The sequence below is a fragment of the Citrus clementina genome, unplaced genomic scaffold (assembly GCF_000493195.1).
Source record: "Citrus clementina cultivar Clemenules unplaced genomic scaffold, Citrus_clementina_v1.0 scaffold_2, whole genome shotgun sequence".
In the NCBI taxonomy this organism is placed as follows: Eukaryota; Viridiplantae; Streptophyta; class Magnoliopsida; order Sapindales; family Rutaceae; genus Citrus; species Citrus x clementina.
In genome coordinates this window covers 25,889,816-25,916,472 of record NW_006262688.1, presented here as the reverse complement: position 1 = coordinate 25,916,472, position 26,657 = coordinate 25,889,816, and the positions used below count along the sequence as shown (strand labels likewise).

The 26,657-nt window shown below is 35.2% G+C and overlaps 2 protein-coding genes and 1 pseudogene across 2 annotated transcripts in view; 2 read left to right on the top strand and 1 right to left on the bottom strand.

Moving 5' to 3' along the window:
- Positions 1–2,403, top strand: part of LOC18052574 (fimbrin-2) — a 4,959-nt gene extending 2,556 nt beyond the window's left edge. The window contains exons 8-14 of the mRNA XM_006447932.2: positions 212–423; positions 597–752; positions 913–1,112; positions 1,249–1,406; positions 1,546–1,642; positions 1,867–1,958; positions 2,063–2,403. Of these exons, the coding sequence (XP_006447995.2) occupies positions 212–423; positions 597–752; positions 913–1,112; positions 1,249–1,406; positions 1,546–1,642; positions 1,867–1,958; positions 2,063–2,248 (1,101 nt within the window). The 3' untranslated portion in view covers positions 2,249–2,403. The remainder of the gene's footprint in view (positions 1–211; positions 424–596; positions 753–912; positions 1,113–1,248; positions 1,407–1,545; positions 1,643–1,866; positions 1,959–2,062) is intronic.
- A 4,738-nt stretch (positions 2,404–7,141) lies between these two features.
- Positions 7,142–8,253, top strand: LOC18052573 (transcription factor IBH1). Its single transcript, XM_006447931.2, has one exon. It carries the CDS (start codon positions 7,477–7,479, stop codon positions 7,975–7,977), a length of 501 nt encoding a protein of 166 aa, XP_006447994.1. The 5' UTR covers positions 7,142–7,476; the 3' UTR covers positions 7,978–8,253.
- Positions 8,254–10,486: 2,233 nt separating this feature from the next.
- On the bottom strand, positions 10,487–11,952 carry LOC18052572 (annotated as a pseudogene).
- Positions 11,953–26,657: the final 14,705 nt, after the last annotated feature.

Here is a 26,657-nt window from a genome sequence, read left to right as displayed (position 1 = left end):
GTGCAATATGTCTATTAATCCAATTAGCACACAATTCATCTGTTATCATGGTTTAGCTTGTAGACCAGAGTTGTCCATGCTGATGAATGAATTGAGTACTTCCTGAATGTATAAGCCAAAAGCAAATAAAATTGATGATTTCTGTGTGAGGCATGCTACATCAGTTTTCAAAGATGTGTTTGATATTGATCATTCTCTGTGCCATCTGCAGGATGGAGAAGCTTACGCTAACCTTTTAAATGTTCTTGCACCTGAGCACAGCAATCCATCTACATTGGCCGTCAAAAATCCACTGCAAAGAGCAAAATTGATTCTTGAACATGCAGATAGGATGGGTTGTCGCAGATACTTGACTGCAAAGGATATTGTCGAGGGTTCCCCAAATCTTAACCTTGCTTTTGTTGCACATATTTTCCAGCATAGGTGAGAATGTTTTCTATCTTCCATATTCATGGTATACCATTTGTACTTTAAGATGCATTTTAGTGCTAAATATGCCTAAACAAATTGATGGCTTGTCTTCTTCCTCTAGATATCATGATCACATTAATAGAGTTCAAATGCACATAAGCTAATTGTCACACGTTTACATTCAGGAATGGGCTATCTACCCAAACAAAAGAGATATCCTTCCTTGAAGTTTCACCTGATGACACCCAGATTTCTAGAGAAGAAAGAGCATTCCGTTTTTGGATAAACAGCCTTGGAAATTCAACATACATAGATAATGTCTTTGAAGATCTCAGAAATGGGTTAGTATCTATGTTTTGCTCTCATAATTATAAGAATTTAGTATCACGGTACTTATTCCAAATTGAATAGAGGTTGTATTATAATAGATTTCTATCTGATAATTTCACAAAATTCATTCTTCACCTAAAATCTAGTGCATTGGCTAAACATATTTTGCAGATGGGTACTTCTAGAAACTCTTGACAAGCTGTCACCGGGGATTGTCAATTGGAAGATTGCAAATAAGCCTCCGATTAAATTACCATTCAGGAAAGTAGAAAACTGTAACCAAGTGGTAAAAATAGGGAAGCAACTGAAGTTTTCCCTGGTCAATATCGCTGGAAATGATATTGTACAAGGAAATAAAAAATTGATTTTGGGTAATACTCTGTTCCGCCATTATACTTTTAATGCTATTCAGAAAGCTTTTTTCAGACTATTTTGCCGAATTCTTCTGTTGGGTTCTTATATATCTCCTTTTTATGAATAACGAATGTTGGCCTCTTTTCTTTTCAGCATTATTATGGCAAATGATGAGATACAATGTCCTGCAACTTCTGAAGAACTTGAGATTCCACTCCCATGGGAAGGAAATAACTGATGCTGATATTCTGCAATGGGCCAATGCCAAAGTGAGAATCTCAGGAAGCCAGAGTCGCATGAATAGTTTTAAGGTATAGTTTTAAATTAGCTTCATCTCGTGTAATACAACATTCACTTCTTCAATGAACCATTCAATTAGATTTCTGATTCTCTGCTTCTATTCTGAGTAAACAAATCTGAACCATTTTCATCACTATTTCAATTTAACAGGATAAGAGTTTGGCAGATGGCATCTTTTTTCTTGAGCTACTCAGTGCTGTTCAGCCTAGAGCTGTAAACTGGAGTCTGGTCACAAAAGGAGTAACGGGTATGTTTTCTTCTAATCATACGCGATGTGCAGTTACTTTGATCGGCAATAGCAGCATGCTTTGGCAAGAATTTAGTTTTTGACAGTACAATTTGTTTTATTGTGTGTGATTTATAAATCTAGCTTTTTTCTTACAATCTTTTCGATTTTCATAAAATTATGTTGGAAAAATACTCATTCGTTTTGACATTGTTCTTTCTCTTTTCAAACTTGGGGAAATTTAGATGAGGAGAAAAAGATGAATGCCACCTACATTATCAGTATTGCAAGGAAACTTGGATGCTCAATATTTTTGCTTCCTGAAGACATGACTGAGGTATATGTTCTTCGATCAGGAGCTTTGTTGGGTCATCAACTGCAGTTAATAAGGTCTCTCAATTTGGAAGCCGAGTTTTTATATTTTTCTTTCAATTATTTCAGGTGAATCAAAAGATGATTCTTACATTGACTGCAAGTATTATGCATTGGTTCATGAAACAACCAGTTGAAGAGAAAGCATCTGGAATTTCAGATAGTGAAAATGGAAGCCAGTCGGAAACCATTTCAAATTCAACATTGGATGACTCAGCTTCTGATTCATCAATCGAAGAAAATGGTAATATATAAATAGGTACCAAGAGAAAGCTCAAGTTTCTGATTGAGTTTCCTTTCTCTTTTTCCCATTAAAATTTGATTGCCAAGTGTTGTATGATACACACACAATAGGAATTGGATTGTTCCCAAAGCAAATTTTGCTAATGCAATTGCATATGTGAATAGTTTTTTCCTTTGCTTCTCTTTGAATGCTTATGTGTTAAAAATTTTCAAATCCGCGCACCTTTAAAGTACGATTGAAAGATAAATACTATCACTTATTTAAATCAAGTGTTGGCTAAGTTACAGAATATTGCAATTTGACAAAATCTTTAAATTAAATATGGTACTGTATTTAGTTATGCAGCAGTGTCTAATTCTTATGTCCACATTGAATTATGACTCCTATAAGTCGACAATCAAACGTGGTTGAAGTTAACCAAAGAGCAGTGTCTAATTCGTGCGAATAATGACTCTCTGTTGTATCAATTGACGAAGCAATCAACATTAATTGGGAATCTTTTCGGTTAATTAAGGAAAATTTAAGTAAAAATAAAAGCCAAAAATGTGAGACTCAGAGGCAAAACAACAACAAAAAGGTAGATGCATAGGGAAATTAAGTAAAGAGTGACACCTGGTGCTGAGTCAGAGAGCAATTAAGTGGGCATAATAAAAAGAAATTAAAATGTAGAAGCTGCTAAACATAATTATGAGTTAGTTAAGGAGTCGAATTCAATAGCTCGTTGTATGTCTAACCATAGGCAATATCAGGCCCACCATGTGTCCGTCCGTGGCTGCCCCATTAAAAGAAATTAAACGCCTCCTGAGCGTGCGTTTTGATCTTGCATGTCTGTCCCTTTACCTTTCTTCTTTTTCAGTTATTTTGTCCACCCTCACGCAGTTCTCGAACGTGGATCTTTACACAGTCGATAGATTCTATCCGACATAAAATTGGAAGATAGACCAAATTATTTAACTAAATTTTAATTTCGTATTGCAGTTAGGGACAAATTTGTGGTACCACTGTTGTATGGTACCACAGATGGATCCAACCATTGGATCTAACCCACAGTTGTCACCAGAGCTAGATCCAATGGTTGGATCCAGCTGTGGTACCATACAACTGTGGCACCATAGCTGGATCCTGCAGTTAGATACCAAATTCTTCAAATTTGTATTTCAAAATTTTTGAACATCTGCACTGGAGAAATCAATTTTTAATTATAATTGATATAAGAGTTGGATTGTTGGCACCGCTCAAAAATTCTTTTGAAACTCCTTTTTGAATTATATCAAATTTAGCATAAAAAATATCCTTATTTTTAAATAAACACATTTAATTTGTGAATTTTTTAAAATTTTTATTATTTCCCCCCTCCTCACAAACAATTTCTATGGATGATAAACTTCTTGATAAAAATCAATGAATTAAATAGAATATTCTTAAGAGTATGATGTAAAAGGTTCTAGTATGAACATAAAAGTAAAAAGCCATATAATTTCTTCAGTTTTGTTCATAATCAATAGATTGTCCTAATTGTTGAAGGAAAATATATAGAGAATTCGAGGAAAAATGACTGTGTGTGAGTTTGATAAAAGAGAATACAAGAGTTTTTTCTTTCTTTCTTTTTTTTAAGAGAGAGATAATACAAAAGTTTAAAGTGAGATATATTAGAGTATTTGTCTTTAAATGTAATTGTGATAGAAGAGGGTTTTAAAAGGAGTTTGGAGGGGTGCCAATAGTCTAACTCTTGATAGAATACCCACCTACCAATTATTAGATAAATTTCAGTTTACCCCCTTAGTAAGATAATATTCTTTAAAATATTTTAACTATTATAAGTTATTATAAATTTCAACTTATCCCTTTTTTTTTTTAAATATAAGAAAAAAATGTGGAATAAATTTAGATTTATAATAGTTTACAAAGTATTTTAAAAATGATCATTTTATGAGAAGGTAATCCAAAATTAACCCTTAATCATTTAATAAAATTAATGAGATTTTCCATCAAGTTATATACTAGCTACTTTCTTTTGAAATCAATCATAATACTTAGAACATAAATTTCAAGAATTTGAGCTACAAAGTCAGAGATAGCTTTGACAGCTTTGGCCCTCATCCTGCATTGGTAGCTTTGGCTAGCTATCCCCATAGGCCAGAACCCAAATTCTTCCATTAACTAACTGGGACTTGAGATCGAATTGAAGTTCAATGGTATGTTACTATCAATTCAAGCTGTCAATACCTAAAATCTGGTTCTAAAAATGTTGTCGTTTTCCTCACACATGGATGCCATTTGATGATAGACGTGGTCCAATAATGGAAACTGAGTATGAAATCAAAGATCAGATTCAACTTCCTGGACTGTTGCTGAATCGTCTGAGGCATAAAATTTTCAATGAGTGAAAGCGAGTTTTAATTATCATTCAGTGAAAATTTTTGTTTCAAAAGTTTTAGTCATAAAAGCTATGTGTGAATGTGATGACTGTACAAAACATTTTTCCCGAGAGAAAGCGGGCTCGGTTCCTCTTTTTCGCTTTGCTTTGGGATGCTCCATTTTTGGAATAAAACTGTTCTTCTTATTCCATGAGAGCTAAACAAGAAGAAATATAATTGAGAAACAATATTTTGAGAAGTTTCTCGAACGTGATATCGGAGCCAAAAGTCTCACGTTCAAACTCCACGTGCTCGCCAATCAAACTCTTACGCGTGTATTCATTCTTTTATCTACTAGTGTATGTTTCTAAGTCCCGTGCGTTTGTGGTCATGCGGTGTTTTCATTTAACCAATTTAATTGTGTTTCAACCATTTCGTAGTTCTAGCATTAATCAAATCAATTATATTGTAAAAGTCTCGTGCCATAGAATTTATGGTAACATACAATTGTCACATATTATTACCATTGCTCAAGAAATGCGTATGTAATATTATTAACAGTAATATATATGGTTAATGAAGGGCTTGTTATTGTTTTTGAGAGACTCAAAAGTGGTATTAAAAAATAAAAATTAATTTTGGTATTTGGTAAAATTTTTTTTAAAAAATCACTTTTGACAAAATCACCATATCCTACAGCAAACTTTGAAAATTAGGAAAGGATTAGTTTTTTAAAATTTAATTTTTAGAAATAATTTTATACTTCATGTAATTCGATATATTTCCCCACATATATTATAGGAATTCAAAATTATCCTTATTTAAGTAGGAAATAAAATTATTCATTTTAAAGAGATTATTATCATTATTACACTGAGATGACCAAACTAAAAAATAAAATAAAAAATCTTATTTTATTTATAAATCATTGTATATACACAATAAAAAAAACATTATGTATTCGTGTTCATAAATGTATATTCAATATTATGTTTATTTTAATAATTTATATTCTTAAATTAGTTTAATGGTAAGATTTATCAAATAAATGCGTGTGCTTTTAAAACCCACAATATTTTTAAAAATAAAATTTACCAATTGATCAACTATTATTTTTGTAAATTGATTATTTCTATTGCACATCTAACAATAATTATTTAAAAAATAATAGAATCACCAAATTAGTCCAAATCAAACATGGGATTTGTCAATGAAAGAGTCAACATATTTTGGCAATATGGAACTTTTAGACTTGGATGAGGATTTATTTAATTTAAAGTCTTAGGTTTAGGATATAATTCTATATGAAGTAAAATAAATTAAAACTACATTATCACTTCGAAGATAACATGACATGTGTACCTAATTACTGTTTGCTTTTTTGAAAACATGCAAAGCAAGTATACTTAAAAGTAATGAGATTATTTAGAGGCCACGGTTACACCATCATTATCACAAAAGTGAAATGTTACCTAATAATGAGGTTCCTTACTTGTTATTAAAGCTAATTAACTAAAATTAAAATTTTAATATTAGTCGCAGAGCAAAGCCTTTTCTAGTGTAGTCCATAATCCATTTTGAGTGCCGACATTCCCACCCCATCAAATCATACCACGTGTGCTTGCCGTCAAAATATTTCACCTCGCCCATGTATCACCATCACAATTACTCACAATTGACATTCTCTTACAAGACAAAGTTATAACTAAAACAAAGAAAAAATATGTGAAAGCAAGAGAAGAAAAATGAAAAGAAAGAAAGTGATGAGAATTCTAAGAATGGTTCACATGTGATGATGTTCATACATTTCAAAATATAAAATTCCATACTACTGTGCTGTGTACTTAAATTATAATTTAATTTGTATTGTAGTTAAACAGTGTTGTTTAGCTTCAAAAAATTATTTCATATCCAACAAAAGTCCTTAATATTAAAGAATGACTCAATAGGTTGACATTGTAAAAATGAGAAAAAATGATTATCTACTGATATAGTTTACTATTAGATAATATTGTTTCTTAAGTCACTATAAAACAATATAACGTGTAAAGTTACTCACCATATAAGAAAATAATATATATCTACTCAACTATTCACCAAATATGAGGTGAAATTACTAATTAATCTATACGAATATTATCTCTTAAACACCTTAAGAATGTCAAAGGTACAAATAACCTCCACAAATTATGATAATATTTCAATACCATCTTTAGTTTTAGTTCTATTTTCAAAAATTTGCGGTAACTACTCGTACTTTAAATATTTTTAAGGTAGCCTGAAGATGATTTGCGTAATTATTTTCATTTATTTATGTGTCAAATTAGTAAATAGAATGAGGAGAGGGGAATATCTGTGTAGTTTTATAGAAGTAAAAGAAAGGACCCCACATTAGTCCAAGTGGGAAAATGGAACCATGTGCGATCATATGGTGGTTGGCAATTTAGAGGCCCCACAAGAAACTTCCATCTCCAAAGCTTCAACATGAAAACGATACCGATAAAAGAAAACGTATAATTCAATTAAAAAAGAAGAAGATAATATTAATACTATCAACAATTATCTCATAGCTTTATTATAGATTGATTCTCCAAGTCTTCTTCTCCTTCACACCTCCCATTTTTAATCCCCCCACTCTGTCTCTCCCCACCTTCAAATTTCCCTCACCACATTTCTTTCTTTCTTTCTTTCTTTCTTTGTGTGTGTGTGTGTGTGTACTGTATTAGATTTTGTGTGTCAGAGGGCTGAGGCCCCCCTTTCGTGTCAGAAGAAAATCTCATTTTTGATTCATCCCATAAAAAGAAACAAGCCCGCAATTCAGTTACAGTCAATATTGCTGTGTACCCTACTAGTGTCAGAAACCCTAATTTCACAAACGTATCATGAATTCGATTAACAGGTCATCTTCAAACCCTAATTCTTTAAAATCTCGGTTCAGCAGAAGATTTCTTAGAGCTTTGATGAAAATAAAAAGTGAGGAAAGATCATCGTTATCATCACCCACTAGGGTTAAGATTGCTGCTGATAAATCAATGGCTTTGGCGGTTGGTTCTAGGAGAGCTTGGAGTAGGGCTATGCTTTGGAAGATTCATAATCAACACAAAGCAGCAGCAAGACGACGCCGTCGTGTTGTTTCAGTGAGAAGATTAATCAACAACAATATTCATCATCATAAGAGAAGTTTAAGGAAGAGAGGTGATCATCATGAGGAGGTTGGTGGTGGCGGAGGGTTTTGTCATGCGAACGAGCTTCGGAAGCTTGTGCCGGGGGGTGAAACAATGGATTTGTGCAGCTTGTTGGATGAAACCGCGCATTACTTGAAGTGCCTTGTTACTCAAGTACAGGTGATGACAAGTATTGATCAATTCTACTCTGCTCTCTGATCAGCTCTACATAATAATTAATTATCAACAAATTAATAATTATACAGACAAATTAATATATAGATATTGTATAAATAAATCCAAGAACATATATTTGAGGATCGGGTAGAATATAGAAAGGTGGGTTTCAAATATTTGCATTGACATTTAATTAAGTAAAACTTTTATATATGCGAGTGGGTTTATATATAGCCTGTTTGTAGATATATAGCTTGTTAGTCTGTAAAAGTTTACCTATATTATTATAAGCTTGTTATGGAATAATATTGGTGTATTGTAGCGCTTATATATTCTTTCATTTTTCACTGATTAATTATTTTCTTTCTGTTGTTGCTTTCTGTTGATTTTTCGCGTGTCTCAAGTAAATTCCACCCAGTTTTGCAGCTCAAGTGCTTATCAAGAGCTATTTAATAAGGTGAGATATATGTATTATTAAGATCCGTATAAGTGCATTCTATAAAATCAATTTCGTTATTTCAATTACAAACAATACTATATAGTTAATTATATATAAAACCCAAAATTTAACTTCGGTTCTTCCTTCAATAAATTAAAGAAAAAAAAAACATGGGTCCAAGTCAATTGATAATTAAGCTTCCTTTTCCCAATTAAAAGCCACGACCCTTGTTTTTAATTATGAGAAAAATGTATGTTCTCTACCTAGTTTTTTTATCTTTTAGGGTTGTCATCCATTTTGCAACTAAAGTGCTGATTGAAATGATTCCTTTATGGACACTTGCTTCTCACCATCAACTAATATATGGTTTCCTCTAATTACTAGATTTAGTTAATTTCTAGTATTAATTATTATAAAAATCACAGAAAAAAATCAAATATACTATATATCGTACTTGTTGGATTTAAATTATTAAATCTTTGGTTGGTACTCAATCAATAGATATTGATATAACTAAATTCTAGTTAGCTAGCTACTTAACTTTTTAATTAGCACTACCATTTCAAACTAACAACTGTATTCCTAAAGAAAATGACAAAGTCGTAAAAGACAGAAAAGGGTGGCCCTAAACTTCTAATCACGATGTTAATTGATTAATGAGCAGACCTAAAAGGTTAATTTCAAAAGTATAAAACCCAGAAAGTTGAAAATTTGGATTTTCTTTTCTTTATTGCTTTTTTTTTTATAATGGTGTCTAATTTTTAATTTTCTTTTTCGATTTTGTAATGCTTTGATCTACATATATAATCTCCCCTATAAAAGAATTTTGGAAACTGGATCATCTATTGATGATGACATATCAACACTCACGAGCTTGCATCAGCTGATCAATTACATGTTATAAGCAATAGGAAAAACCATCCAGCTATATATAGCTCTAATCTGTAGTTAATATTTTCAATCAATCCTTGCGCATTGGCAATTTTCTTCTGGGTATTGATCTTGTTCCATTGCTTCTTTTATTAACATGGTCAACTTTTTCAATATATACACAAACAATTATATGTGTTGACGTAGAAACTTTTGATATTCAGTAATAAGTATTACCCCTTGTGACCTTTCTAGCTATATATATTGTTTAGAACCAAACCTAGATCTAGAGAATAAAAGAATTTAATCCATGGGGAATGGTTAGAGCTGCTTTACTTCTTATTTAATTTTCATGGTGATGATCTTCTAAAATATTGAGGCTTCATCATCGGTTTTAAGAAATAAAATATTACTGGGTTTGTGCATGAGGGTTGTCGATCATCACAGGTTCAAATGGTTATGCCTTTGGAGGGATTTCATGTTGTTGATTGTTTTTAACAGAAAGTATAACATAAATCAACCAAACGAAATGTGTGGCTCAGGGGGATTTGTTTGCAACTCATCAATTCACGTGCATTAGCTAACGGATCCATCACCACCATCAGAAAAAAATGAATGTTTGGATTATGTTAAGTGTTACCATGCATAATCTAAAGATTTATAATTATATTGATTTAAGCCATGTTAGACAGGTATAGATTCAAAGTAAAGGTATTAAAGTGTTTAATAAGTATTAATTGTTGTAACTTGAAAGTTAAATTCATTTTATCTGTGTGAAAAATCTATAATATTTTTATTATAATTACAAAACTATATTCGTGTAAGTCTCGGCTATACTAGAATTGAAGGGACCAACTAATTAATTGAGCAGGAAATTAGGAACAAAATTCCAACTCGATACAATAAATAAAGAAAAGACAGAGTCTAATGATTGATCCGTTCTTGACTTCTTAAAAGGGAAAAAAAAAATGAAAACGCTTGGCCATTAGCCTTAATTTGTTAGAACCATGATTGCCGAACTAATTCCAGGGACCACATTCACAAACTTTGTATATTCTGCGCCAATAACTAACCAAAAATCAAAATGCTTACTGATACTGAGTTCAAGCACAGGATTACAATAATTCAATCGTACATATAATATTACCAAGCAATGTTAAGGGTTCAGTAAATAAACGAGGTAAATATAAATAAACTCATGCAATGGCTAGCTGCTGCAAGTGCTTTAGTTAAATTCGTTTGTCATGCTGCTGCAATCTGTGGAGCTTCAAACTGCTTAATCTGATTCAGAAGACTAGGTTTCAGTAAATAACCAGCTGGGTCAAGTTTAGCTCCATCAGCAGCTTCGGCAATCATGTCAAGCCCAATAGCAAGCCGTGCCCGGATACTTTCGTTTGCTAGAATTTCTTGCGGAAGAAGTTCCTTCCAACCATATACCATTTACGGATCTGTTCAAAATCCGGAGTTTGGATCAACCAATTATACAAAACCTGGAGCCACTTGGTGAAGAAGAATCCCAACATCAAATCGGCCATAAGGTGAATTGGAATGTCAGATGCCCAGGATGTGACCCAATTGAACTGATCAAGCTTTTGGTTTGCAGGATTTATTTCCAATTCCTGAAGGGTAACCTTTAGTTTTCAACAATATATCGAATCGTAAGTTGTTCCCAGCTTGGTAAATCGAACATTTTCTTCCACGGTGACAATATAGCGTATGCTGCTTTCTTACTTAGGTGACAATATAGCGTATGCTGCTTTCTTACTTAGGTGCCAATAGTCAATAACCTCTCCCAACTTTATAAGTATCATCTGATACGAGCCCTCGCGTTTTTGTCCCAAAATTTGCATCCACGACTGCACCAAGACATGGATCGGATCAGTTTCGGAAGAGGAGTTCCATGAGTTGACAAGACTAGAAACTTTCGGCATAACAACTGTATCCAATATGGTATCAAGAACAGAAGAAGGCAGCAAGTTTTTCCAACTATCTAAAAATTTAAGCATCGGCTCAACTGCTCTAGCATCCCAGTATTGATGCTTGACGACATTCTATCAGCAGGAAAGATATTCACTGAAACCAGGTTAGAATAAGTAAGACCTTGGTGGATGTCCAAAAAATCCTTCCACTTTGACACCAATTCCAGTCCGTGTGATGGATTTTGAAGAGGGTCCCAACCTTGAAACACCCTCTTAAACAAAGGAGAAGCTAGTGACCGAGCAATGGGGTTGAAGTAAAGAAGCCAATGATTAAGATAAACCCTCTTCTTTAAGTCACTCAAGTAATCTGCAAGTCATGACTCCAATGTCAAGGTCCCTAAAGAATCCTCATTTTCAATTGGGCTAAAACATTGAGAACTTTCCCAATATTATCCAGCTGCTACTTCGGCTCTGCGGCCATCTTTTCAAACATGTCCTTCTCTTTCTGCAACCTCAATTTTATCTACTCCTTATGACTCGCCATCGTATCAGCAGCAGTTGCAGCATTCTTCTCCTTCTCCTTCTCCTTCTCCTTCTCCTTACAATTCTCTCCAATTTTAAGGTTCGTCAATCCCGTGACCGGCAATAAATCACCCTTCTTCTGCTTGGATCATCTCCTCTCCTCCACGTTTCCAGACCTTGTCCCATAGTCCATTGTAGGTTCTTACCAATTTTATTATTCCCACCGGCTTTATGCTTAAAAGTACTCTGATATATCCTGACACCCATTCCTCTTCCTATTTGTCTTGCTCGCTGAATTTCTTAATGCTGCGCGAGCCGCCAAAGTTGATTGTTCTGATTAGCCAAAATCATACTCGAATTCATCGTCATATCTGGCAAATAATAATAATAATAATAAAAATAGAAAGATAAAAATATAAAAACTAAACACACACACAAATTAACGTATTAACTAAAAGAAATACGTTAACTAAACACTCGTTATGAAGATACTTCTCAAAAAGAAATTAATTAATTAATTAATTCATCCCAACGTATTTAATTTTTCTACACAAATAATGTAAATATAACAAGAGTTAAATTTGTTGTTCCATATGTTATTATGTGTGTGTGTTGATGAGTAACACACAAGCAATTGAATTAAAATACTTGGTGAAACGGCGCCGTTGACGTGCTGGGGCAACGGGATTAAGGGTCGTTGTGGCAGTTGTAAGGGGAATGGCGTGCGAATATTGTTGTTGTTGGATTAAACACCGTTCAACATCTTCTCCGAATCTCTCTTAAAGCTTTAAGTTTTTTTTTCCTCCCCCCAAACAAAATTACAGATTGAGATCCGAGGGCCTTTGGCTTTGGCCTCTTGTTATGTACATATAGGAGGGAGGGGTTCCCTCACTGTTAAGGAAGTCCAATATGCTGAGCTCACAGAGAGTAGGAGTAAGAAGGAGAAGAAGCTTCAGTCTCAGTCAGTCAAGTATTTCAGCAATGCCAGCTCATCAGAGTTAGTTAAGTAAGTTGCCAGATCAGCACAAGATGGTTAAGCTTGTTATCAGTCATTTCGTATGTGTGTGTAACTGAATGTAATTAGCTTAAGCTGTAATCTTGTGCGTGTATATAAGTTGAGTTGATTCAGTTGTAAAGGTTAAGAAAATTCAATAAGAAATAAAGTGATTTTTTCTCTGAAAATAATTTTCCTCAGAAACAAACAACTTCATTTTCTCTTTCATGGTATCAGAACCATCCATGGCTAGTTCCAGTACAATAAATCAAAACCGTTCAAATGTCAATCAAATGAATTCCACACAAACTTCATTTACCTTTGCCACAACAGTAAAACTCGATCGATCAAACTTCCTTCTCTGGCGCAAACAAGTGATTACTTCAATCAGAGGGAATCGACTTGAAGAATTAATCTCAGAAAAACAAAATGTTCCAAAGCAATATGTCTCTCAGTCCCAAGCTGATGGATCCGTGGAAAGGATTGAAAATCCAGCTTATATCAACTGGAGAGCTCAAGATCTGACTATACTTAGCTGGCTTCTATCAACAATCAGTGAAGGTATCTTAAGCTCAGTTCTTAACTATGAAACTTCTTTTGATGTATGGAGATCTATTGAAAAGCAATTTGGAGTACAATCTGAAGCAAAAATAATGCAACTTCGATATGAATTAGATACTTTGAGAAAAGAGTCAATTTCCATTGAAGAATATTGTTCGAAAATGAAAATGTTAGCTAATAAACTTGCATGTGCTGGAGATAACATAACTGAAAAGGATTTGCTGATAAGGACACTAAATGGACTTGGATCTAGCTATCTAGATCTGGCTTCAATAATCACAGCCAATAAGATGAGTTATGATGATGCGTATGCACTTTTACTGACACATGAAGCTAGGCTGGAACAAAATCAGAATCCTCAGGCTATGTTTAATGCAAATTATAGTATGATGAATACAAATTATTCACATATGAGAGGTGCTCCTAGGAGAAATGCTTATGGTAATAGTAGTGCCACTTATGGACAATCTGGAGGCAGAGGTCAGATTTTTGGTCGAGGCATGTTTTCTGCTTCTTATCCTAGAGGATTTCCAGCTGGTGGTAACACTGCTAGTGGTTTTGGTAGAGGAAATGTTGCAGATTTTGAAAGAAATCAGTTCATGCAGTCTCATAGGCCAATACAAATGAGGCATATGTTCCCTCCTACTAATACTTCAAATGTTTCTGAATCAAGTGAGCCATTACCTATATGTCAAATATGTCATAAGCAAGGACATACTGCTTATGCATGATGGTATAGGTATGGTGATGCTTACTTTTCCTCACCTAAACCATTTGGAAGAGGAAAAATGATGGGATCTAAGACTGCATATATGGCTAATTTTGAGCCATTTCCTTATCAACCATCTTCATTTGAAGATCCTTATGAAGTCTCAGACTCTAGCTATCAGTTCATGAACTATTCTCCTGCTTCCTCTTATCCATCAGAGGCTTTTACTCTGCCTGAAGCTTATGTTGCAAATGTTGAAGGCTCAGCTGATGAAGGGTGGTATCTTGACAGTGGAGCTACACACCATATTACCAACAACATGGCAAATATGCATGTGAGAGAAGAATTCAAAGGCTCAGACCAACTGACCATCGGCAATGGACAAGGTTTGATTATTACTCATGTTGGTGATGCATGCTTTAACTATAAAAGTTTCAAATCTGCCTACAAACACACACCTATAACACTCAAGGATATTTTGTTAGTTCCCTCAATTACTAAGAATTTGATAAGCATATCCAAATTGACCACTGATAATAATCTTTCCATTGAATTTGTTGGCAATATGTGTTATGTAAAGGATTTACTGAAGGGACAAGTACTTCTGCAAGGTCTTGCTGAGAAAGGATTGTATAGGCTGCTGTTAAAATCATCAGAGTTATCACAATCTCCCTCTTCCTTCGTGTGTCAAGTTTATTCAAATCAGCCTCTATCTATGTTATCAACATGTCATGTTTCTTTTCCTATTGCAAATAATGTTCAGAATAAACACTCAAGCTCTAAAGCTTGTTTTCAAACTGATGTTTCCTCTTGTAATTCATTTGTCAATAAAGTTGATCTTCTTCATAGAAGATTTGGTCATCCTCATCACAATGTCTTCATGCATTTGCTCAAGAATGATCAAACTATTAATCTCTCACATTCTCTTATTAACCAAGCTGCACAACAAATATGTGATGCATGTCAAATGGGAAAAAGTCACAGGTTGCACTTCCCTGTCTCAGAAACCAAAATTTCTCAGGTGCTTGAATTAATTCACACTGACTTATGGGGCCCTTCACCTATCCTTTCTAAAGCTGGTTATGTCTATTATATCAGCTTTATTGATGACTTCAGTAGATACACCTGGATTTATCCATTAAAACTGAAATCAGAAGCCCTACAAGTCTTCAAATTGTTCAGATTGCAAGCTGAAAAACAATTTCAATGTCCCATTAAAATGCTGCAATCTGACTGGGGGGGAGAGTATAGAGCATTTACTGATTTTTTGAACCAAAATGGAATCATGTTCAGACACTCATGTCCCTATACACATCACCAAAATGGGGTAGTTGAGAGGAAACATAAGCATGTTGTTGAGTTAGGACTCACACTTTTAGCTCAAGCTAAATTACCCTTAATTTTTTTGTGGGAAGCTTTTCAAACAGCAGTTTACCATATTAACAGGTTGCTTTCTGCAACTCTGAAATTCTTTACTCAATATGAAAAATTTTTCAAACATAAACCAGACTACAAAATGCTTAAATGTTTTGGTTGTGCATGTTATCCATATTTGAGAGATTATAACAAGCATAAGTTTGGTTACCATTCTAGCAAATGTATTTTCATTGGGTACAACCCTTCTCATAAAGGGTACAAGTGTTTGCATCCATCTGGTCAGGTTTATATAGCAAGACATGTTGTCTTTGATGAATCTTCTTTTCCTCATTCCTCAAATTCTGCTTTTGCTTCTAATAAATCAAACTCATGTCAAAACTTGTCTTTCACTCCTCAGCAAGTGTATCATCTATCCACTTTGCCATTATTCTTAACTTCAGATGATAACAACACTCATAATCCTAACTCTGCAAGCTCTACCAGCAGCAGTCCTCATCATTCAGTTTCTCCTAATCATAACAACAATTCTCATCTATTGTCTCAAACAAACACATTACCAATCACTAATACAGAGCCTAATACAGAACTTCATACTTCTTTACCAGTTCAGCCAACCACCACCAACAGACCTCCCATTTTTCAAACATCACCTGAAACAGATCATAACACATTAGCTCCAGAATACACACAACAATCCAAAACTCTTTTAAACACACATCCTATGACCACTAGAAGTAAGATTGGAATTTTCAAGCCTAAGCTCTACAATGTAGCTCTTGTTCATAAAGAGCCAGAATCTGTAGAAGAAGCTATGCAAAATCCTAAATGGTTTGAAGTTATGAAGGAAGAGTATGGTGCTCTGCTCAAGAACAATACATGGTCTTTAGTTCCAAGATCTGATGGTTAGAAGATTGTTGGAAACAAGTGGGTATTGTTGAGTGTTAGAAAATGCATATTTATAAAGGAGAAAACCGTCATTTTACATTTCAAGTCTTACTAACAACCCTTACTTTTATGTATTTAACCTTCTTGTGATTTAATTACATGTGTTTTATTTTAATTAAGTATTTTATGTATTTTAGGGGCATCATAGTCATTTCACAATAAACAAGAAATCAGATGGCAAAACGGACATCACTTTTAAACTCAGGACGATCGAAAACCTTAGGAGGAGCATAAAAGGAAAAATGACACTGTTCACATGTACGGTATTGTATACGTTACTGTTCACGACACTGTTCACATAGACGGACCGATGACGTGGCATTGACTGATGAGGTGTCACGATCTTGTTGGACTAAAATTCTTATATACTGTTGATGGTGACGTGGCAGCATATCAGTGGACGAAAAATCTCGCATACGGTGCATGCATCAAACAAGATTATTTTCAACCAAACCGCGTTACTGTTCAAAGTCGGGTCAAACCGTGTTACTGTTCATCCGCGTGGTCAAACCGTGGACTGTTGATGATGACGTGGCGCAATCCTGAGCGTCCAAACTGTTTTTAATCCGATGGCCATGATTTACTTCATGTATCTATAAAAAGGGGGCCTCTCCCCCCTAATTTGATATCTCTGAATCCATTTTTGGGATCCATTTTCTGTAATTCCCTCTCCATCTTGTATTTTCTACGTATTTTAATAAATTTCCATTTTGCCCCTAATTCAATTATGAGTGGCTAATTTTCTTTCAAGCTTGGGTTGAAGGTGAAGTCTCAACATGTGTCATGGGCTTTATTTGGTAAATTTATTTTCTCTTCCCCTCTAGTTTTTGTGGATGTTTTGACTTCTCGTCGACAAATAATACTAATCTTGTCTAGTACCGCCTTGGTTTCACCGGTCCTCTAGTATACGGTTATTATTATTTGGCACGATAAGCCCTTAGCACCATATTGATTAGAGCGTGGTTCATGAGGTGTGGATTCCCCCATCATGATTTAATTGGCATTAATGCAGATTATTTAGCCCATGATGCATGTTGATACGGATCCAGATACCCAAGTACGTCATTTCAATATAATTCTCTTCAATTTATTCTCGCCATTTCAATACCAATTTTAGAATTTATTCTCGCCATTTTAATTTAAGTTTTAGCATATTCCAAATCATTTCCACCACAAATCCAATCACCCATTTACAAAATTAATTCTATATATAATTAAAATCCACCTCCTTGTGGGATCGACACTCGTCACCATTAGTCTATACTACAATAGATTCGTGCGCTTGCGAGTACATTAAAATTTGCACAACAAGTTTTTGGCGCCGTTGCCGGGGAGGTAAGTAATTTTAATTCATAGAATTAATTTTTGTGAATAATTTCTTTTATTTGTTTTCTTGTATTTTTTTTATTATTAAAAAAAAGAAAAAAAATGAATTTACATTTAAAGGTTAGTATTTCTTTTTTTTTTTCTCTTCTTTAACATTCTATAATTTAATTTTCAATTTATTTTTCTTTGTAATTTTTTTTTGTTTATCTTACTAATTCTTTTTAGTTAATTTATTCCATGTATTTGTTTTTGTGTATTTTTATAGAAATGTTGTAATAGCGCAATAAGGTTGGTATCGTAATTTCTCTCTCTTCTTTATTTTTATTTATTTTGTTCCCATCTTTATTTTTATTTTTATTTTATTTATTTTGCATGCATGTTCGTAGGTCATTATTACCTAATCTTGAACCTATAGACCTTGAACTTGAGAAAACACTTCGCACACACAAACAAGTAAAAAATAAAATGGATTTGCAACCACAGGAGAGGCCATTTAAGGATTATTTCAGTCCTTTAGCAAATTTGAGCATATCATGTATAAGATACCCAAATGTAGCTGTTAGGAGCTTTGAACTAAAACCTAGTGTGCTAAATTGTCTCCCCACATTTTATGGCCTAGAAAATGAGGACCCATATAATCATTTGAATGATTTACATGCTATTTGTCAAACTTTTAAATACGAGAATTTTTCAGACGATGATGTTAAACTTAGATTATTCCCATTTTCTTTAAAGGATAGAGCTCGTTCATGGCTTAATACATTGCCTGCTAATAGCATTGCATCATGGGAACAAATGGTTACAAAATTTTTGAATAAATATTTCCCAGTGCATAAAACCAATGCTATTCGCAGGGAAATCTTAGAGTTTACCCAAAGAGAAGACGAGCAGTTTTTCGAAACATGGGAGCGATTCAATGGGCTACTCTTGAAGTGTCCACATCATGGGTACGAGAAATGGCACCAATGCCAATACTTTTTGGAGGGATTACTACCAAATGTGCAAGAATGGCTAATGGCAACAAGTGGAGGAGAGCTAATGTCAAAAAGTGCATCAGAAATTTGGGAATTCTTCCAGCGACAAGCAGATAATTCCCAACAACGGAGTCGATCACTCAGGACTACTAGAAGAATTAAAGGAGTGAATGAGGTTCAAATTGGCGAATCAACTTCGGAAATCAAAGAAGTCAAGGAGATGGTTGAAGGTCTTGCTCGACAAATAGCATCGTTATCGACTGCTAAATCAACAGAACCACATGACCATGACTCATACTCAGATCAAGCCAATGCCATAGGTGTAATGAAAAAGCCATCAAATTACAACTCATACTCCAACACATATAACCCTGGATGGAGAGACCACCCCAATTTTTCATGGTCTCAAGGATTCCAACAGAATGGACCAGCAGCTCCAACTCTACCAATGCAACCAATTCCGCAAAATCCTCAAGCCTCTCAGCCCCCATTTAGACTATACAATCAGAACCAGAACTACTCACAACCTAGACCATGGGAGGATGCATTCTAGAATTTCAGGAATGTTACTCACTCCACGATTGAGCAACAGAACCGCACCATTGATGGACTACGAAATGAATTGAGAGCGGGCTTCAACTCACAAGCCCAATCAGTTTCAAGCTTCGAGAAGATTGTGGGACAACTTGCTTATTCAGTTCAGACCTTGGCAATGACCGTTGAGAAAGGTAAGTTTTCAAGTCAACCAGTGCCTAACCCTAAAGGAGTGCATGAAGCAAGCACCATTGATGGACTACGAAATGAATTGAGAGCGGGCTTCAACTCACAAGCCCAATCAGTTTCAAGCTTCGAGAAGATGGTGGGACAACTTGCTTATTCAGTTCAGACCTTGGCAATGACCGTTGAGAAAGGTAAGTTTCCAAGTCAACCAGTGCCTAACCCTAAAGGAGTGCATGAAGCAAGTACCAGTTCACCGCAACAGCATGGAGAGGTCAAAGCAGTCATGACCTTGCGAAAAGGAAAAGAAGTCGACAACAAAGTGGAGATGCCGGTGACAAAAGAAAATCAAATTGTTCCTGTGAGTGTTGAGGACTCACCACCGGAGGAGAAAGAAGAAACCAACCCACGAGAATATGTTCCGAAAGCTCCATTTCTCCAGAGGTTAGCTAAAGGCAAGAAGGGAAAATCCACAGGTGAGATTCTTGAAATCTTCAAACAGGTAAGTGTTAACATCCCTTTGCTTAATGCTATTAAACAAGTTCCATCTTATGCCAAGTTTCTTAAAGACCTTTGTACTAAAAAGAGAAATATGCATGTTCAAAAGAAGGCATTTTTAATAGAAAACGTTAGTTCTATACTCCAATATAAAATTCCTTTAAAATGCAAAGACCCAGGCTCCCCACTATTTCATGTAGTATAGGGAACCACACAATTGAGAATGCTTTATTGGATTTAAGAGCTAGTGTAAATCTTTTGCCTTACTCTGTATTCGTGAAACTTGGACTTGGAGAATTACACCCAACTCCAGTGGTGTTACAGCTTGCAGATTGGTCCACGAAAATACCTCGTGGTATTGTGGAGGACGTGCTTATCCAAGTAGACAAGTTTTATTTTCCTGTTGATTTCATTGTAATTGACACTCAACCAATATAGGATTCGAGGAAGTACATCCCTATTATTCTAGGCCGACCTTTCTTGGCAACTGCGAATGCTCACATTCAATGTAAGACTGGAAATATGCAGTTGTCCTTCGGCAACATGACTATAGAGCTGAACATCTTCAACATTGCCAAACAACCTCACAGTGCAGATGATGGAATTGTTGATGTGGATTTAATTGAAACAATAGTTGATAACACTTTTCTTTCAAACCTTAGTGATGATCCTTTACAAACATGTTTAACTCACTTTGGTTTGGATTTTGATATTGACAGATCGATCGATGAGGTCAACGCCCTACTTGACTCAGCACCATCCATGGACACTAATAAATAGAAGTCAAGAGTTGAACAACTAGCACCATCTGAGAAGAAACTCATCCCATCATCAGAATCACCACCGAAACTCGAGCTCAAACCATTGCCCAACACTTTGGAATATGCATTTTTGGGAGAAGAAAGTACTCTGCCGGTAATCATCTCATCATCCCTAAGTGACGAACAAAAAGGTAAGTTGTTGAATGTTTTGAAAATGCACAAAGGGGCATTAGGATGGACCATAGCAGACATAAAAGGTATAAACCTAGTAGACTGCATGCATTACATTCACCTTGATGAAAATGCTAAATCTACTAGGGAAATGCAACGTCGGTTAAATCCTAACATGAAAGAAGTTGTTAGAACTGAAGTCCTTAAGCTATTAGACGCAGGTATCATTTACCCAATTTCTGATAGTTCATGGGTCAGTCCTGTGCAAGTTGTCCCCAAAAAGTCAGGAGTCACAGTAGTTACGAATGCTGATAATGAATTGATACCCACTAGAGTAACTACAGGATGGCGTGTATGTATTGATTACAAGAAGTTGAATTCTGTCACACGTAAAGACTATTTTCCTTTACCATTTATTGATCAAATGCTTGATAGATTAGCAGGCCATGAATTTTATTACTTTCTAGATGGCTACTCAGGATATAATCAGATTCCCATAGCACCAAAAGATCAGGAGAAAACTACTTTCACTTGCCCTTTTGGCACATTTGCATATAGGAGAATGCCATTTGGATTATGTAATGCACCTGCTACATTTTAACGATGCATGTTGAACATTTTTTCTGATATGGTGGAACGATTCCTTGAAGTCTTTATGGATGATTTTTCTGTCTTTGGTGACTCATTTGATCAATGTTTACATCATCTAACACTAGTTCTGCAGAGATGTATCGAGAAGAATTTGGTCTTAAATTGGGAGAAATGTCATTTTATGGTAAAACAAGGTATTGTTCTCGATCACATCATTTCGAGCAAAGGTATTGAGGTTGACAAAGCCAAGGTGGATCTCATTTCTAATCTTCCTTCACCCAAAACAGTCAGAGAAGTAAGATCTTTCCTTGGGCATGCTGGTTTTTATAGACGTTTCATTAAAGATTTTAGCAAAGTTTCTAGACTCTTATGCAATCTACTTGCTAAGGATGTACCTTTTGTCTTTGATGATTCATGTCTTGTTGCGTTTGAAAAATTAAAGCATTTGTTGACATCATCACCCATCATTCAGCCCCCGAATTGGAACTTACTATTTGAACTCATGTGTGATGCATCTGATTATGCAGTAGGAGCAGTATTAGGACAAAGAGTTGATCGAATTCCCCACGTTATTTACTATGCTAGTATGACATTGAATGATGCACAGTTGAACTATTCAACTACTGAAAAAGAAATGCTAGCAGTAGTGTTTGCATTAGAAAAATTTCGATCATATCTCATTGGTTGTAAAATAATTATATTCAGGGATCATGCTGCTCTTAAATATCTTCTCACAAAGAAAGATGCAAAAGCCAGACTAATTCGTTGGGTGTTGCTTTTGCAGGAGTTTGACTTGGAATTCAAAGATAAGAAAGGCACTGAGAATTTGTGGCGGACCACTTGTCTCGTCTCCATTTTGACACAATTACAGAATCATTACCATTGAATGAGTCATTTCCAAATGAACAATTAATGAATGTAGAAGTATTACCTTGGTATGCTGATATAGTTAATTATCTTGTTACAGGTAAACTTCCAGAGCATTGGACCAAGCAAGACAAGGCTAAATTCTTTGCAGAAATAAAGAATTTCTTTTGGGATGACCCGTATTTGTTCAAGTATTGTGCAGACCAAATTGTTAGACAATGTGTCCCAGAAAGTGAAATTCAAAATAGCATTTCATTCTGCCATGAACAAGCTTGTGGAGGCCATTTCAGTGCTAAGAAAACAACGACTAAAGTTTTACAATGTGGTTTCTATTGGCCAACTATATTTCGAGACGCTTACACTTTCTGTTCTTCATGTGATAGGTGTCAACGAATGGGGAGCATTACGCGAAGGAATATGATGCCACTAAATCCAATTTTAGTGGTTGAGATTTTTGACGTATGGGGTATCGACTTCATGGGACCATTTTCCCCTTCTTTTGGCCATCAATACATATTGGTTGCTGTTGACTACGTATCCAAATGGGTAGAAGCAATTCCATGCAGAACTAATGATCACAAGGTGGTGATAGGATTTTTGAAAAGCAACATTGTCTCGCGCTTTGGATTCCCTCGAGCAATAATCAGTGATGGTGGTGCCCACTTTTGTAACAAAGCATTCAAAGCTCTTTTGACAAAGTATTCAATCACACACAAAGTGGCGACTCCGTATCATCCGCAAACCAATGGCCAAGTTGAGATATCCAATCGAGAAATAAAGCACATATTAGAAAAGACGGTGAGGCCAGACAGAAAAGATTGGTCATTAAGACTTGATGATGCCTTATGGGCATATAGAACGGCTTTCAAGACCCCGATTGGGATGTCACCCTACAGGCTAGTGTATGGAAAAGCTTGCCACCTACTTGTGGAACTCGAGCATCGTGCATATTGGGCCATCAAGAAATTCAATTTTGACATGCAGCAAGCCAGCTCAGAAAGAAGACTACAGCTAGCAGAACTTGAAGAAATTCGCAATGATGCATACGAAAATGCCAAGATTTACCAGCAACTAATGAAAGTCTTCCATGATAAGCAAATTATGAGAAAATCGTTCACTCCAGGTCAGAAAGTGCTTTTATTCAATTCTCGCTTGCACCTATTCCCAGGTAAGTTATGCTCTCGTTGGTCTGGCCCATTTATTGTTCATACTGTTTTTCCACATAGGGCAATTGAAATTAAGGACCCAAAGAACGATGTCATGTTTAAAGTTAATGGTCAAAGATTAAAGCCATATCTAGAGTACCAACCACATGGAGAAGACACCGAAATAAATTTGAGTGACCCACCAGATTTGAATTGATTTTTTTTTCTTTTCTTTTGTTGATTTGATTTTTTTTTCTCTTTATATTATTCTTCTGCTAATTGAAATTATTTTTTTTTGCATAAGTGTGTTTATTTAACTATTAAGTTTTCTCTTATCATTGTTAATCATGAGTCTCATACTTAGACCGTTCCTCCTGAACATTCTTAAACCACTTCAACGTGTCAAAACTCATCTCAAAAGGCAGATTCAATTTTGTAAAACACATCGCATTTGGGCTCTACAACCACCAAAGTTAGTAGCCTATGTTGAGGGTTTAGAAAGCCAACTCAGAGACATTGAGAGAAGTGTTTATGACATCCAGTTGGAGCTTGAGGTAAATTCAATAAGAGGACGATTTTAATTTTCTTTGTGTGTTTTAATTTGTTTTTCTGTTTGTGTGCTTTAGTTTGTTACCCCGGTGAAGTGGCGGATAACGGTACTCCGTGACAATCAAGTCGGTTACTTCAGTTTCCCATAATAACTGATATTCTGAGGCGAAGGTATGGACAGAAACGAGATTCTAGCGAAACTTCACAAGCGATTCCCTTCACTTCCTCAGAATGCCCTCCTTACGATCTATAAAGCTCGGTCCGAACGCATGCGATTATTCATGAGGAATAACATACCTGCTGACATCCGTTGGTTAATCGAGGCTAAAGTACGATCGGCAGGTGAGTTACCTCCAAAATTTATTGCATACATGCCTGGTTGTGGTAAAGGAAATTATGCAAGAAAACGACGAGCTCGAAGAATTTCTGTTGCTTGTCATAAGTGTGCCAGAATGAGTTGCAATAAAAACCCATGTTCTTTAGGCATGATGTCTGATAACAGGGAAGATAAGATTCAATTCATTAGGGATGGCTTGAATAAGGAGTCATTGGATGATATCCTTTTGTCTCTTGAAACGCATCCCAGTGGATATGTGCAAGGAGCGATTCTCCAGTTATGGCCATTATTCCAGAAAGAGCATGCACGATATAGTCTCGGGAATCTGACTATAAACGACCCTGTTTGCCAGTTTATAAGAAAACTGGATAGGAAGCCTATCCTCGACCCATAGAGGGCGTTCAAGCCATTTTTGGACGTAAAACTAGAGGAAGATGTGAGCCACAGTCGCAACTACCTGTAAATATCCTTTTACTTTATTGTTATTTTATTTCACTATTGTCTTATTGTTTGCATTATTGTCTTTAATAATTTTATTACTGTTTGCTTTTTCCTTATTACTGTTTGCTTTTCCTTTTCTACTGTTTCCTTTTTGACTCGCGAGCCACGTGCTTTACGCGTTATTTGACATGGACATGTGACCTCATACACAACTATGACCCACTATCACCAAGACTCTTAAATGTGATTTTCTTTGTCAAGCACTCACAAATTATTTTTGTGAAGTATCACAATGGCAGCTACTCCCAATAGACAATTCAAGAACATTTGTGTGCTTTCTGGATTTACATATGGAAAACATAAAGAGTTCGTTGAGGCAGCCATAAATCTTGATCGAAGCATAGCAGCGAGAAAATTACACTTGGTGTATGGAGGAGGTAACCGAGGGTTATCAAAAATGGTCTCAGAAGCAGCTTTTATCAGAGGAAGTCAAGTGTTAGGTATCATCCCAAGAGTCCTAAAACCATTGGGCAGTTTGTCTGACTCATCAACTGGAGAAGAGTTAGTCGTCTCAGGTATGCAAGAAAGAATAACTGCAATGCTTAATCATGCTGATGCTTTTATTTTCCTTCCAGGAGATCTTGCAACACTAGAGGCACTTATCACGCTAGCATCTTGGGCCCATCTGCACATCCACCAAAAACTCATCGGTTTGTTAAATGTCAATAACTTTTATGATGGCTTTATCGCATTTCTTAACCATGCAATAAAAAACTATTTCATTCCCGCTAATGTGAAAAAAACTCTTTATTTGTGCTCACACTGCTAATGAGCTACTTGATCTGTTACAAGCTTATAGACAGGAGCCAGACCCTTGGACCTTTGTGTTGGAACGTCCAAATAATGATGGTAACAATAGCAGTAGTAAGAAGTACACATTAGATTTAACTCTCTGCCTGTAAATATTTTCTTCTGTGTTGCACCACCCAGGTGATGTCTTCTAAACTCTACTTCTTTCCTTTCAAACATTGAGGACAATGTTTCGTTCTGGTTGGGAGGAGGGAATAGTCGACAATTGTGAAATCTTGGTTAGGTTTTTACTGATTTTTTGTTGTAGAAACTAACTGTTGCTAACTTTTTGTGTTGAAGATGGCTGAATATGGAGTGTAATTACTCTAGAAATGCATCTTCATCGTTTGAAAAAAAATTCAAAAAACAAATTTTAGACATTTTCTTTTTCTTTATTAAGTTTTGATGTTTATTTTTCTTCTTATTAATTTCTCCTCTATGAATATATATTTTCCAACTTTTGAGTCGAAGATGGCTGAATATGGAGTGTAGTGCCTCTAGAAACGCATCTTCTTAGTAAAAAAAAAACTATTTTCTTTTTCTATCATTTTAAGTGTACTTTTTCTAATTAGTTTTTTTTTTGCATCATTTTCACATTTCTGCATGCATATTTTCCTTTCATGTTTAGAATAGGTTGGGGGGTAGAATGTTGTTTAAAAAAATAAAATTTGTGTGATTTGTTTTAACATTGGGTGACATGATTAATTTAAATTTTAGTATTTGTATTATCTTTGGTCTTAAGTGATGTTACATTATGTTTGCTACTCTACATGTTGATGTCGGAGACATATATGAGTTGCTTGAAGGAATGAACATGTCATAATAAGTACCAAGTGAGTTTTTGAGCCTATCATTTTTCTTGGAGAGTAACCCTTTTGCCCATTCTTTATACAGCTTAACAGTTTATTATTGTATACACGATCTCTAGATTTCTTTTGAGTTAACCCTTAATAAAAAAAAAAAAAGTGTGTTGCTACATTTGGAGGCTCATCTAACTAGTAGATATGAAAGGTTATTTAGAGCCCTTAAAGACAATGGAAAGGCCATCTTTGATCCGTTTGAGCCTTTCTAGCTATCCCTTATATTAAATATCCATAGTTAACCCTTTTGAGCCTTTAAAAAAAATATATATATTTTCTTTGTCAACTTATCATCTTGAC

Coding starts and splice junctions, on each gene's coding strand:
- LOC18052573 (XM_006447931.2), top strand. CDS start 7,477: ATGAATTCGATTAACAGGTCATCTTCAAACCCTAATTCTTTAAAATCT.